Here is a 21,072-nt window from a genome sequence, read left to right on the forward strand (position 1 = left end):
GGATGAAGAAAAAATGAAAATGTCTTCAGCAAGTCATAAACTACTTCCCACACCTACTTAAAGTTTAAGACTGCTTTAATACTCCCTGTTTAATTGTTAATTGAGAATTTAAAAATCAAAAATGCCAACTTTGCCTTCGATGAGATGGAAAATTATGCTGCTGTTAGAAGGTAACATAATGTGAAACAGCCAACATTACCAAGGCACACAAATGTTTTTGGTATGTAAAATTGCTTTGTAAAATATTTGCTCCATCTGCTGAAAGCGGCAAAGACAATTTTCCCTTGATAGCTAATGGCCCATTTCGGCTGGGTGGCAAGTGATTCGCTGCGGCGGCGGCTCTCATTAAACAGAATGGTGAAAATGCGGTATATAATTCCATACTTACGTAGCATTATCCACTCGCTGCTCCTCCAGGAGTCTGTCCCTCATTACCGAGGCCTCCACCTTGCGCGATGTGCAGGCCTAGCAGTTGATTTGACTTGAGAAGCGTTTTGTCCAACCGAGGCACATATGTCGCGCCTCCATTCCAAAGCTCAGCGCAACTGCTCCGCTCCAACAAGAAACTCTAGAAAGGTTCATTCCCATTCAACTTTCCAGCACTTAACCTGCTGTTCCTTTTCCCCTCCCCACAGGGGGCCATGGTTTTCTTTCTAGGCTCACCCAGTCACGCTGCTTGCTGGGGTTTCGATAGATCAAGATTAAGCATTTCTTAAATTCATAATTGAACTTCTGCACAAACACAAAAGCAGAAAAAATTTTTTTTCCCTTGGCCGAGACTACCATCATAAAAGGCTGACAAACATTGTTCTTGGTTCATGGTGTCTGTGGAGGTCTGTGATCGCTCTCTTTAAAAGAGTTGTTTACACTACACCCTAAATGACTTCAACATCTGCTACAGGAACAATTAAAAATAAATAATCTGGGGTGGTTTAAAAAAAGAAGAATACGTTCCTGTTTGGGGAATGATAGTAAAAAGTAGTTACAGCAGCAAGTGGCAGATTTAAAAAAAAATATTTTTAATGTTGGAAAATGAGTTTGAAGGGAATTATAGCATCAAGTAAATACATATGGCTGATTTTAAGATTACACAATATTTTAAAGCAGAAATCATGCGGTTTAAAAGTCAACTGTAAGTAGAACTAGCTAGAATTATTATTATTGGTAATCGGTTTTCTTTCCACTCAGAGAAATATTCTCGGTTGAAAAAAAATGGTGTAAACTGAATAAGCTCTGTAATTGGAAATTAAAAACAGAAGAAAACACATCCGCTTTCGGACTCCATTTTTCTCTTAAATGTTGGGGGAGAAGGGTGCATTTGTGGAATGAAATGAGAGACTGGCAGGAGCAATTACATTTTAATTTTACACACAATGAACGGGCATCTACTTTTTAAAATCAGAGCGAAGAGCTGTACCTTTTCTGATATCCCCACACGTGCAGATGTATAGACTTAAAGGGAATGTAATAGCATTATGTATTTCTTACTGTTTTCTTTCTACAGACCATGCTTATTAAAATACCAGGGTAATAAATCAGTAAATTCCAAAAGGAAGGATTTTTTGTTTGATCTGGCACCATTACATGGAAGTCCCAGTCTTCTCAAGGGCATCCCTCTCTCCCCGCGGGGCACGGGGGACAGACGACCAGAGAAGCAAATGGCGCAGTCGCCGGCGAGGAGAGAGTAAAACTCAATCTGAATCTGGTCCAAGTACCCATGCCTGCCTGCTCTGTGGTTTTCAGCAAAGCAGATTATTTCCAAAGAACTGTAACGGGGACTTCCTGGATGTGAAAACACTAACCAATTCTCGTTTCTCTCATCTTTTGCTTTATTCCTTCCTTTCACGCTGTTATTGCAAAAAACTGGCAGTTAAATTCAATTGATTCAGAATATTCTGGATCCATATGGCCGCCAACCCTGGAGCTGAGGCGGCGATAGCGCCTCACTGCTGTTCGCAAGCATTTGCCTCTCCCCTAGTCCCCAGATGGTGGGAGTAACATTTAAACCTCCTTTTCTCTGCCTTGTACAATAGACCTTGGCACCATTTCAACTGTTTACTCCGGTAATTAACAGCTCTGATACCACAACAATTACAACTCCTCCACTCTCACCACAATAATGCTATGAATTAGTGAGAGCTAATGGCTGGAAGGTAGAGTGTTTCCAGACTGTGAGATCTGTGCATTTTTAGAATAAAATAAAAGGTACAAACAGCACGCTTGCAGTAGACAATGATTACCTAGTAATTAGTTTACACAAAGCTTCCTATTTAATGGCAAAACGCTGTAATTAACGTGTGACAGAAAATCAAAGGGTACTTTGTAAGCATATGAAAAATTAACACTGCAGGCCCATAGCTTTATGTACTGATTAGAAGCATATTAAATCAATAGGACATACAAACCAACAGCTTGTATAGCTGATTATTATAGGTCCTCGGAAGGGGGACCCGGCTTCCATTTAACTTGGGGAGGCAATTTTCTCTCTCCTGTCATCTTCCTCAGGCACAGGGAAGCACCTCAAACCCAACCCTGGCAGCTTCATGAAAATAACCATTGAACTGGAAGAAAACATTCTAAGTCATTTTCAGAGGTAAGGAAAAATATGTAAATGATGAAGACTTTCCAGTGATGGTGGTGACGTGCTGCTACACTAATTAGAAAAGACTCCAACTGGAACCAGAAAATGAAGCGACCAGATCTCAATCTTTCGGTCAGAAGAATCTCTATCAGAATAATCTCTATCAGGTCAAAGCCTCTTTACCCGACATATAGAAAGTTCAAGTAATTGGAATTATTATCTCTTTTCAAATGATAAGAGAAGCCTGAGCACTATCAAAGTGTATTCTTCTAAAGGCATTATCTGAGTAAATACTTGGGTAGGCACATTTGGGTCACCATTCTGTATCTTCAACAGCCACAATTTTATATAATGATAGCTGGTGCATAGAAAAATATTCTGGAAGCCCACAAGATGTTACAAGACCTTCTACATTATCAAAGAAAGATTGTTGTGCATACTTGTTTAATGTTACCTACAATTTAATTGTAATGCAATTTTATGGTAATAGTAATAATAATAGCAAACATTTCTTGAAGGTGAACTATGTGCTAAGTACATTGCTAGCCCATTCCCAAGGGTTATCTCATTTAATTCTTACCATATCTCCTCCCCTCAAGGCACGGACCAACACTATCCCTCTTTACAGATAAAAAGAAAGAGACTTGGAGAGCTCAGGGCCTCGCATTAGTTCCAGGGACCTTGTGTTTTTCATAAGTCTCTGCAGAAAGCAGAAAACTTGCAACAGGAGTAGTGGTCACAATGGCAGGGACCTGGAGAAGCCACTTCTCTGGGATTTTTAAACAAGGGGTCTTTTCCAAATGTGCAGGAACACTGGGCCAGGAGGAATAAATATAGGTTTCAAACTAGGCACAACCATTTACTAGCTATATGAACTTGGGCAAGTCACTTAACTTCCCAAATATCAGTTTCTCCATTTGTAAATAGAGTAATAATATCTTCCTTATCACAGTGGTGTAAATGAATAAAAGCCTTTGAGTTTTTCTGAGATTAAGTGAGACAATTCATGTAAAACGCTGAAATGCTGGTTTTCTACAATGCTATTATAATTATTATTAAATAAAAAGAAATGCCAAGCAAGACCTTAACAGTGTATTCATGGATCCATAATAGAAGTCAAAATTTTAAGATGTAAAAATAAATATAAAAGACAAATGAATAATCATTGATATGTAGCTTAATGATTAAGGGAAAATGATATCCCCAATTTTTTCTTAACCTAGAAATCCTAGATTTTCTTTTAATACCAAAATGTTGTGTTTTTGATATATAATACAAATAATAAATAAGGACATGAAAAAAGGACCTGTTGCTAGTAATCCAATAGCAATTATAAGATGCATTTTGACATTTCAAATAAAAGTACAAACTGTTTTCAACATTCAGTGCTGGTAAGGTGGGGGTGCAACAAGTAGGCTTATTCTCTGCTAGGAGCTTTAACAATTGGTACCACCTTCTTAGAAAGTCACGTGGCAGTATGTAGCAAGAGCCACAAGCATTGTATTCGTGGGGCTTTCTCCTAGGAAAACAATTCAACAAAAGTGTTCAATTATACAAAAACCCAAAATAAAAACAAACAAATATTTTCTCTCTCTGCCCCCCCCTTCTCTTTCCTTCCTTACCACAACCGCCATCACCACCACCAAAAAAAAAAAAAAAAAAAAAAAAAAAAATCTAAATTTCCAACTTAGTTGAATGGCTTGACATGTTAGAGTAAATCAATATGAGGGAATATTACACAGCCATCACTTATGATGACCACATGTAAACAGGGAGAATGTTGAAGATCTGATGTTTAAATAGCAAATATACTACTACTGTAACTATAAAAAATAAACACAGCACAGTTGGAAATTGATACATAAAAATGAAAACTATGCTTGGGAAAAGTGATTATGTACTTATTTGGTTCAATATGTCTTTAATCTTCTTATATTACCTTTTAATTTTTCCAAAAAATTATGTGGTTACAGGATCATGGTCCTGCAGGATCACCTAATAAATGCCTACTAAATTCCATACAAAGCATCAAGCTCAGCTATGCAACAATATCTCCTATGACTCAGGTCCATGGCCATCTGAATGGATGGAGGTCTTCACAGTGGAGCCACAAAGAGTTCTAAGACACTTATTGATTGATGGTTGGTTTTTTTTTTGTTGGTTTTTTTTTTTTTTTGGAATAGTATATTTGGATTGCTGACATAGTTCTATAAGGAAGGAAAACTACTTTGGTTTATTCTACTTTTTCTAGGCTTGGGTGCCTTGAATTTTATATATATATATGTATGTATAATGTCCCCCTTGGTGATCCCCAAATTAATTTAAAATATCTAACAAAATATACAAAAGTACAAATAAAGATGAAACGGCTCTTGCCAATGACTAAAATAGCAATGACATAGTAGCTTAGAGTCAGTTCAATTTCCTTTTTCTCTTTGTGACGCCAAGACTCCTACATCTTGTACCATCCACCCGGGGAAACAGAGGCTTAAAGAAGATCTGCGCAGAGAAACCCACCAGTAACCTGGCTCAGCTCTTTATCCAGAGAAACTGTTCTATAAAGATCTCTTGCAAAGGCAGTATCACCAGCAGCATCACTGCCACCAAGTCCATCTCCCAGGAATGAGGGAGGGAACATCTACCCTTTAAAAACAAGAAATAAATAGAAAACACCACAAGAAGGACTGCTCCCCGAGCTAATGTCTACCCGAGTCTCCCTATCCAGTGGTCGGCAAACTCATTAGTCAACAGAGCTAAATATCAACAGTACAACGACTGAAATTTCTTTTGAGAGCCAAATTTTTTAAACTTAAACTATATAGGTAGGTACATTGTTATTTACTTAATTAGGGTTATCAGTTACTATGCTGGCCAAAGAGCCGCACTCAAGGGGCCAAAGAGCCGCATGTGGCTCGTAGACCACGGTTTGCCGACCACTGCCTTATACTGTTTTAGGTGAGTGTCCAGGAAGGCCTTTCCTCTAAAAGTGTGCCTTCCTTGACTTAAGCCTTTATTTCTACTAAATGAAAAGAAATACCTCCAACTGGAGAGTAGGGAGTTCGGAGTGTAAGAAGCTGTGTGGACTCATTAAACCTCAACAAGCATTGAGTAAGTACTTAAGTGAGTGAGTTTGCTAGGATCTTCTGGAGAATTAGGTTTTTTTATGTGGCAGGATGAAGAGAATAAGGCCTGTACCAAGCCACTGTGAAAACAGTGACATTGGTGCTCTGCTTTCATGTGGCCATCATGTAACATTTTGCTTTTCCTAAAATCACCTACATGTCTCCACTGATTTTTTAAAATGTGACTACAGCCTTTCAGAGTTTGTTTACTCCATGACTTTGTTTTAAGTCTCAACTGCAACCAGTTCTAAATTAGAACTCTGGTTCTAAATTAGACAGGTAGAGAAAAAGATGATCTTTATAGTGGATCCTTGAGTCTACACTGAATCATGCCTCCATCTAAATCCAATATCCACATAAGACGCAAGAGAATCTCAAAAACAGTTTCAACTCCCATAAACAGCCCTGTTTTTAATCTGTTGCCTACAACATACCAATGAGAAAAATCATGGCATCGTGTCATAAACTGCTATGCAAATGAGGCTATTTGTAAGTATTAACATAATTTAGTGCTTACAGTCATAATCTCATTTCTAATAATTCTCCCAGAATGGAGTCTTTCTCTGGACTCTTCGCCTGCAGGATAGTCTTTCATCAAGAAGCTGAAATTTTTAATAACCTGCCAGCATATGTTTTGTATGTGCCGGGCTAGGCTTGATGACACAACGTCTTCATTATCAAAAAGAAACAGGTCTACAAACTGTGATAGGACATTAAAACATGCCTGTGCTCATAAAGAAACGCTTTGATGTCTAAATGTGCACCATCATGACTGACGGTCTTCTGGAACAAAGGATAATTCCCTTCCTAAATTCTCAATAGCTGCACTCAATGGAGACTGCAGTTCACTTCCCCTGTGAATACAATTTTACTTTGAAGGCAAAAGAATGCCAATAGTTTTCTATGCCCCCCAAAAAGGGGGGGAAAAGCTCTTTAGAGCTGCTTTATTTATTTTTTTATTTTTTTATTTATTTTTTTGGCTTCTAATCACACCATGGTTAAGCACAGGTTTTAGAGAGTAAAAAGATTTCCAAATAGTTATATTTTTCTTATTAAGTTAAAAATGATTTAGATAGATTATTAATTCAAGAATTTCACATTTCATAACATTAACAATAATGTCAAGTGTATTTGGTGACAATTTAAAATAATATGATTTAAAATAATTGAAATTAAATAATGTATAGTTAGTCAAGCTTCTAAGTACAATTCAGTCAATGTCAATATGTTAAATAGTTTTTAAACATAGAGCCAAACTTTTAAAGTGTATCACAGTCTAGTTTCAGGAGAACTTAAAAAATTATTGGTTTGAAATATTGAGACCAGCAAGTACTTTGCACACGTGCACTTCAATTTTTTAAATGGAAAAAATCGCATTTTCACCATTGACTCTCAACAAATTTGCTTTAAGAAGAAAATTCTATACAATCTGAAATAAAATCCAGTTCAAAGAGAACACAAGCGAAATTCCCATGGGCCTCAAAATTAAATACATTTTCCTTGTTTTATTTTTTTTTCCAGAAGAGTAATTCACTTTGGTATCCTTTAAATAATATGTAAAAAGCTGGCCGTGACAGGTACTGCATTTAGTCCATTCACTATGGAGGGGGAGAAAAGCCCAGAATAGATCATGGGGAGAACAGTAACATTTGTCAGAGGAAATTCTCTCTTCTGACTGTTCCCTAGATTTATTCATTGCTTCACTTTCACAAGAATAATGCGGTCCTCTTGCGTGTGCCCCTCCCTTCCTATCACTTGTGTCTTGATTCATGTACTTCTCCAGTGGGATGCTCAAAGGAGATGCAAATCGCTGCACAGCCCACTGTTATGCACATCAGCAGGGAAGGAACCAGTGTAAGGAATTCGTGTCTGGATTTTCCTTATCAGTTATGCTGTCAACAGCAGGACAGACCAGTCCGAGATTTGGGATTAAGAGAAGCCAGGCTATTCTAGACCTCTGGGTGCAAAGTGAGGCAGCTTTTAGAATGGTGTGCTTGATTTATGTATCAAGCCATATAAAATTACTTTAATTATTAAGCAAGTTTGGAACAGACTAAGAAGTTGTACAATTCATCCTTCCACCAACATACATGGAAAATGCTATATAACTTTCACTCCTATGCTAAGACTTCTTACCTATTGTTCAACTTTGACCTGGAGATTTTCTGGCTAGGATGTAGTATTTTGTCAATATCTCACAGGGACCAGCAGTTACATAAATTTCCTTGAATTCTCTTCAGAAACGTTGACTGCTGACAGAATACTATTACACATTAGCTTCCAGGCGACACACATTCACTAATAGAATTTCTCTTTCATAATAAAATATGGCTAGCTTATTAATGTCAGTTGTTAGAAGCATCTAGACCCACTTAGAGCAAATGATGAGACTTGTAATGTTAAATGAATAAGATAAAAAATTACTGTCTAATTAAAATCGATTTGAAGACATGTAGGGCCCAATGAAGGAACATTTAAAATGACCTAATTAACTCCATTGCCCAAGAAAGGCCAAATGATTTTCCTAAGGTCTCACTGATGGCAGGTGATATTGCTGAGCCTTGAAGAAAGAGCTTTCATTTCCTAGCTGAGCCTTTTGTTCCATCTTCTACCAACTCACCGACGCTGGGTATATGCCACTATTGAATACTCACCTGTGCCCATTTCTTCTTCCAGTCTTCACGGCCATATTTGCTACTCTCCTGTTGGACCCACTCGTGGCACTTGAGGTGGGAAAGGATGTCACAAAAAGCAGTCCCGTTTCCTCTAAACTCATAGTCCATTTTAAAAAGCCAGCGTTGGATTTCCAGGTGATCGGTGATCAGCTGACTCAGCTGTTCTATCATCTGTAGGGATGAAGACACGGTAACATTTAATATAGCTAGTTTCCTGAACTCCTTTTTTAGTGTATTAACTCAGTTATCATACTTGTCACGTCTTTATTTTGAATGGTCTGTTCATTCAGTTCTCCTCTATTTATTAAGACAGATTGGAAGAAGTTTTAAGAGATGTATGTATGGCCTGACCAGGCAGTGGCAGTGGATAGAGCATCGGACTAGGATGCGGAGGACCCAGGTTCGAGACCCTGAGGTCGCCAGCTTGAGTGTGGGCTCATCTGGTTTGAGCAAAGCTCATCAGCTTGGACCCAAGGTCGCTGGCTTGAGCAAGGGGTTACTCAGTCTGCTGTAGTCCCATGGTCAAGCCACATATGAGAAAGCAATCAATGAACAACTAAGGTGCCGCAAAGAAAAACCGATGATTGATGCTTCTCATCTCTCTCCATTCCTGTCTGTCCCTATCTATTTCTCTCTCTGACTCTCTCTTTGTCTCTGTAAAAAAAAAAAAAAAAGAAAAAAGAAAAAAAAAAAGAGATGTATGTATGGTGTGAAGAAACCACTAACCAATGGGAGACCAAAGGCATGTTTAAAAGAATAATCTTATTTATGAGAAACTCTGAAATTAGCATCTGCCTGCTTTTCAAGAAGAAATAAAGAATCCTTGAATATCTTTAATTGAATCTTGTATTGCGTTCTTTCTTTTTCAGAGATTTATGTGTTTACCTATTGATTTTTCAAATAATTTTTTTATAATTGCAAGACTATAAAGAATTATAGTTTGAAAACTATTTGGTGCTTTGTTGAGCTTTTAAATGTTATAGCCTATAAAACACGTAACTTTTTCCTCAGTCGTGTACATGAAATGCATTTTTGTGGCTGGTCAATTGGTCAAGTGTATTTTACGTATTATATGAACATGACGGATAAAGGAGATAATACTTCACAAAGGCAACTTTCCTGGAATACACACCTAATCTTACATTTTACTTAAAACAGTAATGCCTCAAGAATTGGGCTCAATCACATGGAAGTTTAAGGGATAAAAGTTCCAGCTCTAATATTATGATGCTAATAATGATATTACAGTATCTAACATTACTGAACTCTCAGTAAAGCCAGGCCTTTGACAAAGCTGTTTACATGAATTTTCTCACTCAATACTCACAAAGCCTATAAAGTAGACATCATTTTTAGTTCTATTTCATATACAAATAGCTGAGATTTAGCTAATTTGAATAACTTGCCCACAATCACATAACACTGGGTGGCAGAGCATAGACTCCACCCAGGTTTCTCTGATTCCAATATCTAAGCTCATTCTCTCTCTCCTGGGCTTCGCAGCTCAACCTGCAGAGACGTAGAGGAGAAAGGTGGGGTGGAGAAAGAAGTTAGAAGAGAAGCAACTTTCTTTGCCATAAATAAGTCATTTGGGATAAGTTTGAATCAGATGAAAGTCTGTAGCAAGATTAGTTAATTATAAGTCCTACTGTTCTGGTAGAGCCTTAGAGAAAAATAACTCATTAGATCACAAAATGATTTTTTTTCTGGTCTTCTCTTCAGACTTTCCAGTCTATATACTTCCCAGAAAGAAACAAAGCAATACTAAGTATTTGCTCTGCTGAGCCTACCCACTGCTGTTCCTGGCTATGGTCTTCTGTACTTAAGGAGTCTCTGCAACACTCATATTCTTTTCTCTTTTGATAACCCTTTGTTCACCAAATGGATTTTTAATTTTTTTTTTCAACTAAAGAGTGTGAAAGGACCCAAGATTATGGTTCTGCAGAAGTCTGGAGCTGGAAGATTACCATTATTTTGACTAAAGGCACAATCTGCTCTCTTGAGTTGGTCTTCTCAGCAGATCTTCCTGGGGATGTTACACTGCACAGCAGTGTGGAAGTGATATCAAAACGGGCATTCTGGGCATCCCTGGAAGTCCTGTGCAACCATGGGGTATTCAATTAGGGTGAAATGGAATTGTCTGAGCTCCCTAATTATCAAGTAGTGTCTGTGGATAATTTGGATTTTTAAATGACAAGTACTCTGGTCTACACACCATATGGCTATGAACACAGCCTACAAAGCTTTTTAATGGGCCTTCCAAAGTTGTATCCCTTCTTTCTCTAGTGTTGTATTGAGAAGCTAGAGTCTATATTTCATCATATTTTGCTGTGTTATGATCTTACTTTGCAGAAGTAGAAATGATCTTTGGCATCTTAATATCCTATGAAATTCTTTTGTTAGTGTAAAGAAAGGTGTTCTGGGATAGCCATTTTCACTGTATATTTGTATATTCAGAGATTCGATGACTAACAAGATTATCATCTGTTTCTTCCAAATCCTATTATTTGTTGTTTCTGAGAATCCTATAAATGGGCGTCTTTTGATGGATCCCCTACAGTAATGAAAAGGATCAATAGTATTGTAAAGACTGCACCACAGGAAAGAATTATGTGCTATCTGTAAGTGAAAATTGAACAGTGCTTTAAAATAGCATCGCCATGTTTGATTATTTAACCCAAGCCGTCAATATTTCATACAAAGCACACGCCAGAAAAAGAACTTGCATCGTTACTTTATGGATCAAAACAGGAAATGCTCGTGGTGCTCATGCTAGACTTAAAAAATAAACAAATAAATTACTTAATCATAAACCAAATGACTGTGTGCTATTTCCAAACATTTATCATTTTCTGTTTGAGTCTATCAGTTCAAAAGATGTAATATAGTTTTAAATTGCCGTTCATTTTACATAGGTATAAAACAGAAGTAGAAAAATGACTACTGCTAAAATCCAGCTGATAGTCAGGAATATTTATTGACCTAAATTAAAATAATCACAGCTTTCCTTCACCAGCTTTAAGTTTATGAAGCACATCGGTAAAAAGTGAGTGCTATTGACTCATGGCCATCTCTGCAAATTCAAAACACTGACACATTCAGATAGATTAGGTAGGATAGTCACTATTTGGAAAAATCTCAGTGGAGTACTTTAATTCTTGATGACCTCAGATGTATGTTTTCCAAACAGGAGAGTAGAACTCAATTATAACTGTTTATTGTGATGCAATTGCACATACCATCGGTGAAATGCCATCCCTCAAACCGGATGTGTCTACAAGGAGGTTTTTAAATCCTACTTTTGAACACCAGCATTAGAGGAAGGTTTTACTGCATTAATTGTGCTTGCATCTTGAACCACAATCAACATATAAAGTTCTACAATATTTCACAATATTTCATAGCAAAGACTGCCTGAATTCTCATCAATGAAGATGAAAACAATATAAATATTGCACATATGTTTTAAAGTTTTTAAAATTATTTCATGGAATGAATGTTGGGGTCGTCAAACTTTTTATAAAAACCGCCCACTTTTGCAGTGCTGGTCAACCTGGTCCCTACCGCCCACTAGTGGGCGTTCCAGCTCTCATGGTGGGCCAATCGTGGCACAGTTTGGTTGCTCTGCTACACCCACCAAGAAAGCTGAAACACCCACTAGTGGGTGGTAGGGACTAGGTTGACCAGCACTGTAAAAGTGGGCGGTTTTTATAAAAAGTTTGACGACCCCTGCAAGACATTCACGTGTATTAAGTCTATTAGCCAAGCATTCCACTGTGAGGCAGAGTTAAGCACTTTGTCATCTTCAAGTTCTAGTGGAGGCTAATGGCAAGGGACATACCAATTCAGGGGAGCCTCTTTTCTACTCCTATTAAAATTGCCCATGCCTTTTGTAGACTCTGCTACCTTTAGGAGCAACTTTCTTTATATAGCCTTATATTGCCCAAGAACATTCTAGCAAGACAGAAACATTTTAGGACAATGTAATAAACTAATAGGATCTTCAAACTAGTCTCTGAACAGTATGATTTGTTGAAAGGCTTGATTTTGGAGCCCAGGAGTTAAAAGGTACACAGCATCACGATCAGGAGACCGAGAGACAGAGAAGGAACCCTAAATATTGTCCATTACAAGTGCCTCATTGTACAGGGTTCTTTAGTTTCCCAAGAAGTGGGTGCCTGGGACCATTATGACCAGCTCAGAGTAATGGTCAAGAGCTGTACTGAAATAAAGGTTAAGAAATGGAAACAGCCATTTGTCTTTTTATTTCTCTTATTGTGACAAAGGGTAGCAGTTAAATGGAGAACACTTGTCAGAGTTAACTCAGAGTTATTTCTAGTGGCTAATATTTCTGTTTTCCAGCCCTGACTATCTGCTGGAAGGGCACAGAGCAATGGACTGAGCCCAGGTCAAAATCTAGAAACAGGCCCTGGCCGGTTGGCTCAGCGGTAGAGCGTCGGCCTGGCGTGAGGGGGACCTGGGTTCGATTCCCGGCCAGGGCACATAGGAGAAGCGCCCATTTGCTTCTCCACCCCCACCTCCTTTCTCTCTGTCTCTCTCTTCCCCTCCCGCAGCCAAGGCTCCATTGGAGCAAAGATGGCCCGGGCGCTGGGGATGGCTCCTTGGCTTCTGCCCCAGGCGCTAGAATGGCTCTGGTCGTGGCAGAGCGACGCCCCGGAGGGGCAGAGCATCGCCCCCTGGTGGGCAGAGCGTCGCCCCTGGTGGGCGTGCCGGGTGGATCCCGGTCGGGCGCATGCGGGAGTCTGTCTGACTGTCTCTCCCAGTTTCCAGCTTCAGAAAAATACAAAAAAAAAAAAAAAAAAAAAAAAAATCTAGAAACAGTTTTATTCTTGGAGCCATCTCACCTCCCTTTTCTGGGATTTCCCCCCTCTTCTATCTATGGCTCCTTCCTGAGGAACCAAAGGATTTTTGTTCGAACTAAGGATGTCTGCAGCTCTGCAATAGGCCCTCTGCAGCCTGACTTGGCAGAAAGGCTCACCCCTGGAGCTTTCCAGACCTGCTCCTTTTAGCCAAAATTGTCTTTCACATTTCCCAGGATCCTGCTCAATGACTCGCTAGCTAATATGACGATGAACTAACTAATCCTCATTGAGACAATAAATATTGATCACAGATTGGTACATTAACAGGGTCTTCAATGTCTTAATCCAAGTGACTAAATATTTTGGGAATTCCAGCAATTTCTGCAAGGGCAATACTTTGAAACATAAAGGCCTAAAGTAGATCCCAACAAATCAACTCAAGTACTCCCTTTAGTCTTCATCGGGTAGGGCTGGCTCTAGAAATCCTGATGTCTCTGCAAGGTCAAGAGGATATGACAATTTGAGCAGAGCCTCTCCTGTCCACCCTACATACCTGCTGGTAACTATAGATGTCACATATTCCAGGAGGGACTGGCGTCTTGGCACTGGCAAAAACCTGTTTACTTCCAGACTTGGAGCTATAAAGATGAGCTATTTCAGGCTCTGAGCCCAGGATGGGTATGTCTAACATATCCGCCACGGCCAAATCATCTCTGTGGAGGAGCCCGCTGACGATGTAGGCATCTTTTCCTAGGATGAGATTTTTTATTCTTTTGATTGTCTTGGGACTGTACATCAGGTGAGTGGCCAGGCACATATGATGCTTCTGGGGGGAAGAGCATATTACTCCTGTTAAAAGGTGTTTTTTTCTAGTCCCTACACCTAATTTATAATGTTGCACACAATAAATGCATTATTAATAGCAGGATGGGTTATGACCTATCCTGTTGTTTAGCAGTTTAAATTGATAAAAGCTGTTGGGGTGAGGCTCTATAATCGCTCACATCTTTAGTGTGTTGGAAATAGGCTCACTGGGAATAGAACTAATTACTACACATCTGTATTTATTTGATCCACGTGGAATTATCCTTCTGTCAGAAGGAAAAAAGGCTGGCGGCCTTTGGATAATAGTGATTCATCTCTGCAACACTTCTGGCATGGTTTAACACTAAAGCGTCTGGAAAATCAATACAAAAAACGAAGAAAAACGTCCCATAGTATTCTTCACTGTACAGGACCCCTAACCTGACAACTCTTTGTTGACTCGGTAGGAAAAAGGCACTTGGCAGGAGACTCCCTTTCCAAAGCTCTGCCACAGTCTGTTTCAGAGAATATGTACTTTTATAAAGATTATCATGGTTCTTAGCCAACAACTCTGGAAAGGATTCATGAATGAAAAATATGTGAACATTTCAGCAAGACTCAAGCTCACTTTGCCATGGAAAACTCTTTTGTTTTACTTTTGACTATTTCGAACCAGCTTAGCAATACATGTGACTGTCTTACTCATTTAAATAAATAATTCTGGCATGTCTAATAGAGACTGAAGACAGAGCCAGATGGTCATCACACACCAAAACGAATGCAACCGTGTTTCTGTATTCAGGGAGTGGGGATACACATGAGAGCTGTTAATGCAGAACTAATACAAAGCAAAGAAAGGCCAGAAAGAGCTAGGCCTCAGAGGCACGGAGAAGAGAGGCAGAGGCCACATGCTGATGGTGAGAGCTAAAAAGGCAAATTACTTGTTCTCCTTGTGCCGCAGTTTCTTCACCTGTAAAATGAGCATTATGCTAGTACTGTATTCACCTCAGAGGGGTGCTGTAAGGATCAAATGAGTTAATGCATGCAAAGCACTTAGCACAGGGCCTTAGACATAATAAGCACTTAATGAATGTTAGCCACTATTATTATTATAAGAGGTTGGTGTTGAGGTGAATTTTGAAGGATGGGTAGGATTTTATCAGGTGAGGATGGATGTGGGTATGACATTAGCCAAGGATGAATTACGAGAAACCAAGATGGTGCTCACTTCCTTTAGAGAAGGGCTGGAGTTAGGAGCCAAATAGTTTTGACTTTGAATTTAGCTCTATCATTTATAAGCTACCTGAGCTTGGGCAAGTAACTTAGATTCCCTGAGCCTTAGTTTCTCCATCTGTTGAATGGGAATAACAATACCCATTTTCAGAGTGGTTCTAAGGATAAAACATGATCACAAATATGCATTGAGTGGCTAGTCAATAAATGATAGCACTTATTATTATAGAGAAAACTCTCTTTTTAAAGTCATTAAAATGCCATTTAAATAATATAATGCAAGATGCCAGAGTCTTAGAGAGTTCAAGGGATTTTGTAGACAAGCATGTATTCCCCCAATTCTAGTTGAAATTATCTACTCATCATGGCATGAAAATGCTGAGAAGTGTTTCTGGGAATATCAGTGGCACCAGTGCGCCCCCTGTTGGTGGGGACAGTAACTGCTGAGTATGGAGAAAGAGACTAAGGAGAGCCCTGGGCTCTCAGTCCTTCCTGGATTTGTAACTTGCAAGGTGATTTAGAAAACTCAACCTTTCTGGGCCTCAGTCTCCCCCATTTCAAGTGAAGGATTGGGCTAGACATCTCTAGGATCCTTCCAGCTCTGAAATAACTTTTCCTTTAAAACCAGAGCTCTTCTGGACTTACTGCTTAATGAGTACAGAGTTTCTGCTTGGGACGTTGAAAAAAAATTTTAAATGGATAATGTGATGGTTGTCAAACAACGTGAATGTGTTTGATGCCACTGAACTGTATACCTAAAATGGTGAAAGTGGTAAATTTAATGTTATATGTACTTTACTCCCCCTCCCTCCCCCCCCCAAAAACCCCAGCATCTCTAAGAGAATTTATTGATATACCCTGTTGAGCCCTTCCTCCAGAGTAGGCGTTCAATTCTAAGATCCTTAGATCTATGCAATACGCCTTTTCTACCATAACTGAAATATATTTTCACAACCTACTTCTGAGAATGCAGTTCTAGGAAACCCAATGTTCCTAGACAATAGCTGGTAACAGCACCTCATGAATTTGCATTTCCCGTCTGCTTGATCACCGTCTTCCCAATTTGCTTATTTCATTTCTTTTCTTTCCTCTCCACACCGATAATTCCAATTGAGAAGTACAAAAACACTGAGCGTCTGGGAGATCTGGTGACTCTGAGTCACGGTGTACGTGGTGGGCTGTTGAGGGCAACAAGAAGATGGCTTCTAGGAGGCAATCCTCTCGTGGTCAGTTCACAGGGTCGAAGCATGCTGACATGTCTTCTCTCATCTGATCCATACCACACAGTATCAGGTAACATCCCCTCTTTTGGAGAAGAGGAAACTGAAGCTCAATCTATTTTCCCAATCACACAGCTAGTCACTGGCAGAGGTAGGATTTAAACCCCGGTGTTAGCGCAGTTATCATGCCACAGCTGCCACGATCTCTCCCATTTTACAGATTGAGTAGTTAAGGTCCAGAGAGTTTATGAGATATAATGAGGGGAAGGCAGATGTAGCAATAGAACATAATGCTAAAGCTCTGAGCACGTCTCCAGCCCGGATGGATTTCTGTCTTCTCTTGGTTTGCTTATCTCTGTTGGCAAGTACTCTACACTCCTCTATATTACAGTCACTTGTGGGCATGCCTTATTCTTTAAGCACCATGGTACCCTAAAATTGTGTTCAAATGTGTTTAATAAAGATTTGAACAGGAATGAGTGGGAGAGGACACATTACTGAGTGCAGGTCTTGTATGACTATTTAGAGAAATTCAGCATCATTAGATCCAGGCAGTGGACTACAACAACTGACAAAAACTTAAAATGTTTTTAATTCCATAGAATCATAACTGCATTTAATGTATCACCACTGATTTTTTTTTTTTACCTGAGACTAAAGATAGTTGTTTAGGATGTCTTCATAAACACTAAAATGTTCAAAAATTAGCATGATGACTATAATAGCACTTTGTATCCATTACAAATCCAAATATCATATAGTAACTTGGAGAGATGTACAAACAGATTTTTGGCACACTTTAAGAAAATCTCCTCAGAGCTATCCACTTGAATGAAAATCAGCACCGATACCGTCTCACCAAACCATCAAAAAGAAATAAAGCAATAACATGAGTAGGAACTGATTTGAAAGTGAGAATTTAATTTTTGTATTCTAAAAAGTTGATTGACCTTGAGTGATCTCTCAAATAATTTAAACTTAAGCTGTGAGAAGTATTAAAATGTACTTAAAATATTCCCTCCTTGATTCTACTCACACAATGCAAACCTAAATTATGAATGAAGCTCAGTGCACTTGTGAATGCTAACTGCCTCTCTCCTGCTTGAAAGTCAGAGTGAGGCCCCGGCCAGTCAGCCCAGCATGTGGATGTCCTGGGTTTAATTCCTGGTCAGGGCACACAGAAAAAGTACCCTTCTGCTTCTCCATCCCTTCCCCTCTTGTTTCTCTCTCTCTCTTTCTCTCTCTTCCACTCCTGCAGCCATGGCTCGATTGGAGCAAGTTGGCCCCAGGTGCTGAGGATGACTCCATGGCCTCTGCCTCAGGTGCTAAGAAGAACTCAGTTGCTGAGCAATGGAGCAACACCCCAGATAGGCCAAACAGCTGTCTCTGCCTCCCCTCTTCTCACTGAGAAAAAAAAAAGAAAGTTGGAGTGGGCTGGCAAGGGTACATGTCTCAGGCAATAGGATTATAGAGTTGGGAAAGACACTGAAATGATCTAACCCACCACCTCATGTTATAGATGAAGGACAAAGAACAGAGAGGTAAAGGGCTTGCCCAAGGCCACAAGGTTGTCTAGGAACAAAGCAGTCATTCTGATTCATGATAGTGTTCAGGCTGATTTTGGTTCATACTCTGGCCCCACTAGTAACTTTGGACTAGAAATGAGTCTTGGTTTCCTCATCCCAAAAAAAGGAGATTGATTATTTCTGTCTTGCTGCATTATTCAGAGGGTCAAATGAGAAAGTGTATGCTAAGCATTGGGAAAATGTTAGTTCACTCACTTTCCTTCTCCCAAACTAGCACCTCCTCCCCACCCTGTGCCTCTTCACTGTACACGGGCTTTTAAGATGTGAAGTAACTATTAGCAGCTATCAAAAGATCAGAAAATTAACTACATACTAATGACAGTTTTTTCTTCTTTGCTTCCTGAAGCCCACAGTAACTCTGCCACTGCGACCAGGGGGTGGCTGGGAAGAATCAAGGCAGTGCTTGCATTGGTTGTGGATACTGGGAGGGTTCTCAGAAAATAAGTGGCACTGATTTGTCCCCCTATCTTTTCTTTTGTTTGTCCCACCCTGGTTTTCTCTCCTCCACAGCCCACTGATGCCAGTAAAACAGAGAGTTGGGGGGAACATTAAGGTATCCAGTTATTAAAAAAAGAAAATCTTCATCTTGGTAGAAGAAAGTAAAATCTGATAACAGTTCACTGAGTATGCCAGCAAAGTAAAAATGCTGTCGCAACCTTTCTGGCCCTGGCAGGCTTTTTTTTTGGGGGGGGAGGAGGGTGTCAAAGTCATGGTACATCTAAAGAGTTAATGGGTAGTAACTCAACACATAGATACTTCCTAAGTAAAGAACGCAATTCTCTGGCAATAGACAGAGGGTTGACTTTGGTGCACTCCGCACGTGAAGAGAGAGCTATCTCTATTAGCCAATTCAGATTCTCGTTATACAATAAATAAATAGAAAGTCTCTCAAAATTGCATAGTTCATCAGGTGTTAATGTATTGACTGTTTAACACGGAAAGTTTAAATCCTTGTTAAAATACATAGAAGTTTATTGCAAGCCATCTCTTGCACTGCCCTCATGGTTCCACGAATTTCCCAAAAGCTCTTGTCTAGGGATGGAATTTCATACAGAATTCTTTCCATTTATTAAAACTCAGTACAAGTTAAAGAAAAAATGAATTCTGAACCTTGTACATTATGAACCATATGAGATGGCAAATAAGACCAAATTCCCCTGACGGGAGTGTGGAAATATCATATAACCGTGGAGTCAGAAGGAGTACCAGTGTGGAAATCAGAAAACAGGGACCCTGGTCTAGATTCTGTCCCTCACTAGCCTTGTGGCCAAGGGGAGGCCCAGCCTTCCTCCGCCTGGGTTTCCTGCACACCAAAGGGAAAAGGAGCCGCAGGCACTATAACTTCACCTGCTGGGTGGTATCACCCAATAACCTCAGTGAGACTTCAGCTACAGTGGAACTGGGAACGGGGAGCTCAACTCAGTCTGAAAGTTAAACTGGGATATTTATTTCCTACAGTCCAACTAGTAGTTTAATCAGTAAAGCTGTTAAACTTGCAATAATATTTCACTGATGTGTACCAAAGCGTTGCAAGTTATAAAATTTCCAATTTAATTTTACTGCATCCCTGAAGCCGTAGTAATTAGAAGATAAACTCACAGTGAAGATATTTATAGCTTCAGGGGTGATAATTTTGAACCTGTCCTGCAGGTCACTTCTGTCCTCAAGGTTCCCCGACTTGACAGCTGCCTGTAGACTCAGGATTTTATGGTAATACAGCAGTAACTCGTCATTCATTTGATGGGAGCAGATGTAGATGACACTCACATTGGCATCTAAAACCAACAGGCACAATGTTAATTACTGGTGTAAAGGTAAATGACATTATGAACTCTGGCACTGGATTGATGTGGCGCAGTTTAAAATAAAGAGCATATCCAAAAGCCACAGTGGAGTTCATTTAGATTGGTTTTGTACAGATCTCAGCAGTGGAACTGGATTTTGGGCACTTGAGCATTTCTCTAAAGAAAAGATAACACCATCACTGAAAAAAGAAAAAAGAAAAAAAGGACACACTGACTCCTTCAGAAGGAGGGCTGTGAGGCATCACAGAAGTCTACTTTCAAATAACACACAGGGTGTCAGTCCCAGGACTCCCACTAACATCAATGGGCACTGCATACTGCTTTAAAAGTTTATCCCATTAGCTTCATTAAATCATGAATTTGAGCGATTAACTTTAGAAAGCTGATGAAATGGCAATTTCTTATTCTGCCTGGACTTGGCAAGGCCAATTCAAGGAATGTCTTCTCCAAATAAATGGCATGCTTATAACCACAGCAATGATTATTTCAGGAAACCAACCTTTTTCCCTTTTCCATTCCCAAAGAGGAGTAGGTTAGATTAATTATATAGGACATCTAGTGATTCTTGGTTTAAAGGAAACACTGTTTTAATTTAACTATTCTTCTTAAGATGTGCTTCTTATTATGTACCTAGAAAGAAATCCTAATTACAGTAACTATCCCATCCAAACGGAATAATGAGATGAGACTACCCACTGCAGGCTACAAAATATTTTAAGGAGTATGGACAGGAAATCAGCAGCCAATGAAGTCATTCATTCATTCATTCATTCATAGAATAACTGACCAGTAAGGGCAAAGCACTTGACAAGACATGGAAGAAAATACAGGAATCAAAGCAACTGAGATGATGCCCATGAGGAGCAACCATTTCACATGAACGAACAGCCGTAAAACATGGTGGAGAGTCGTGGGCACAAGGAAGCATGCTGACCAGGTGCTCAGGGAAGGGCAGAGGAGCGAACACTGTAAATGTCTCCCTGGTTAGGTAGGGCTGAGAGAGGATTTTAAGACTCCACTTAAAATTGGTTTGGCAGAGTTTACAGAGCATAGATTGATTAAATTCTAGCTCAGCTACCTAGGGACCCTGGGTACGTTATTTAACCTTTGCAAGCATTGGTTTCTTCATCTGTACAATGGGGAATAAAATTACCCGGGGCATAGTTTTAGAGAGTATTAAATAATACATTATATACATAGGTTTACAGTTGTTCTATAGAAAA

At 39.4% G+C, this 21,072-nt stretch overlaps 1 protein-coding gene across 1 annotated transcript in view; it reads right to left on the reverse strand.

Annotated features, from left to right (window-relative positions):
* Positions 1-21,072, reverse strand: part of IQCH (IQ motif containing H) — a 249,284-nt gene that overhangs the window by 78,895 nt on the left and 149,317 nt on the right. Inside the window, exons 12-14 of the mRNA XM_066343622.1 lie at positions 19,644-19,819; positions 13,755-14,027; positions 8,358-8,549 (exon numbers count right to left, since the gene is read on the reverse strand). Coding sequence (XP_066199719.1) covers positions 8,358-8,549; positions 13,755-14,027; positions 19,644-19,819 — 641 coding nt within the window. The remainder of the gene's footprint in view (positions 1-8,357; positions 8,550-13,754; positions 14,028-19,643; positions 19,820-21,072) is intronic.

Source organism: Saccopteryx leptura, chromosome 6, assembly GCF_036850995.1.
Source record: "Saccopteryx leptura isolate mSacLep1 chromosome 6, mSacLep1_pri_phased_curated, whole genome shotgun sequence".
Classification (NCBI taxonomy): Eukaryota; Metazoa; Chordata; class Mammalia; order Chiroptera; family Emballonuridae; genus Saccopteryx; species Saccopteryx leptura.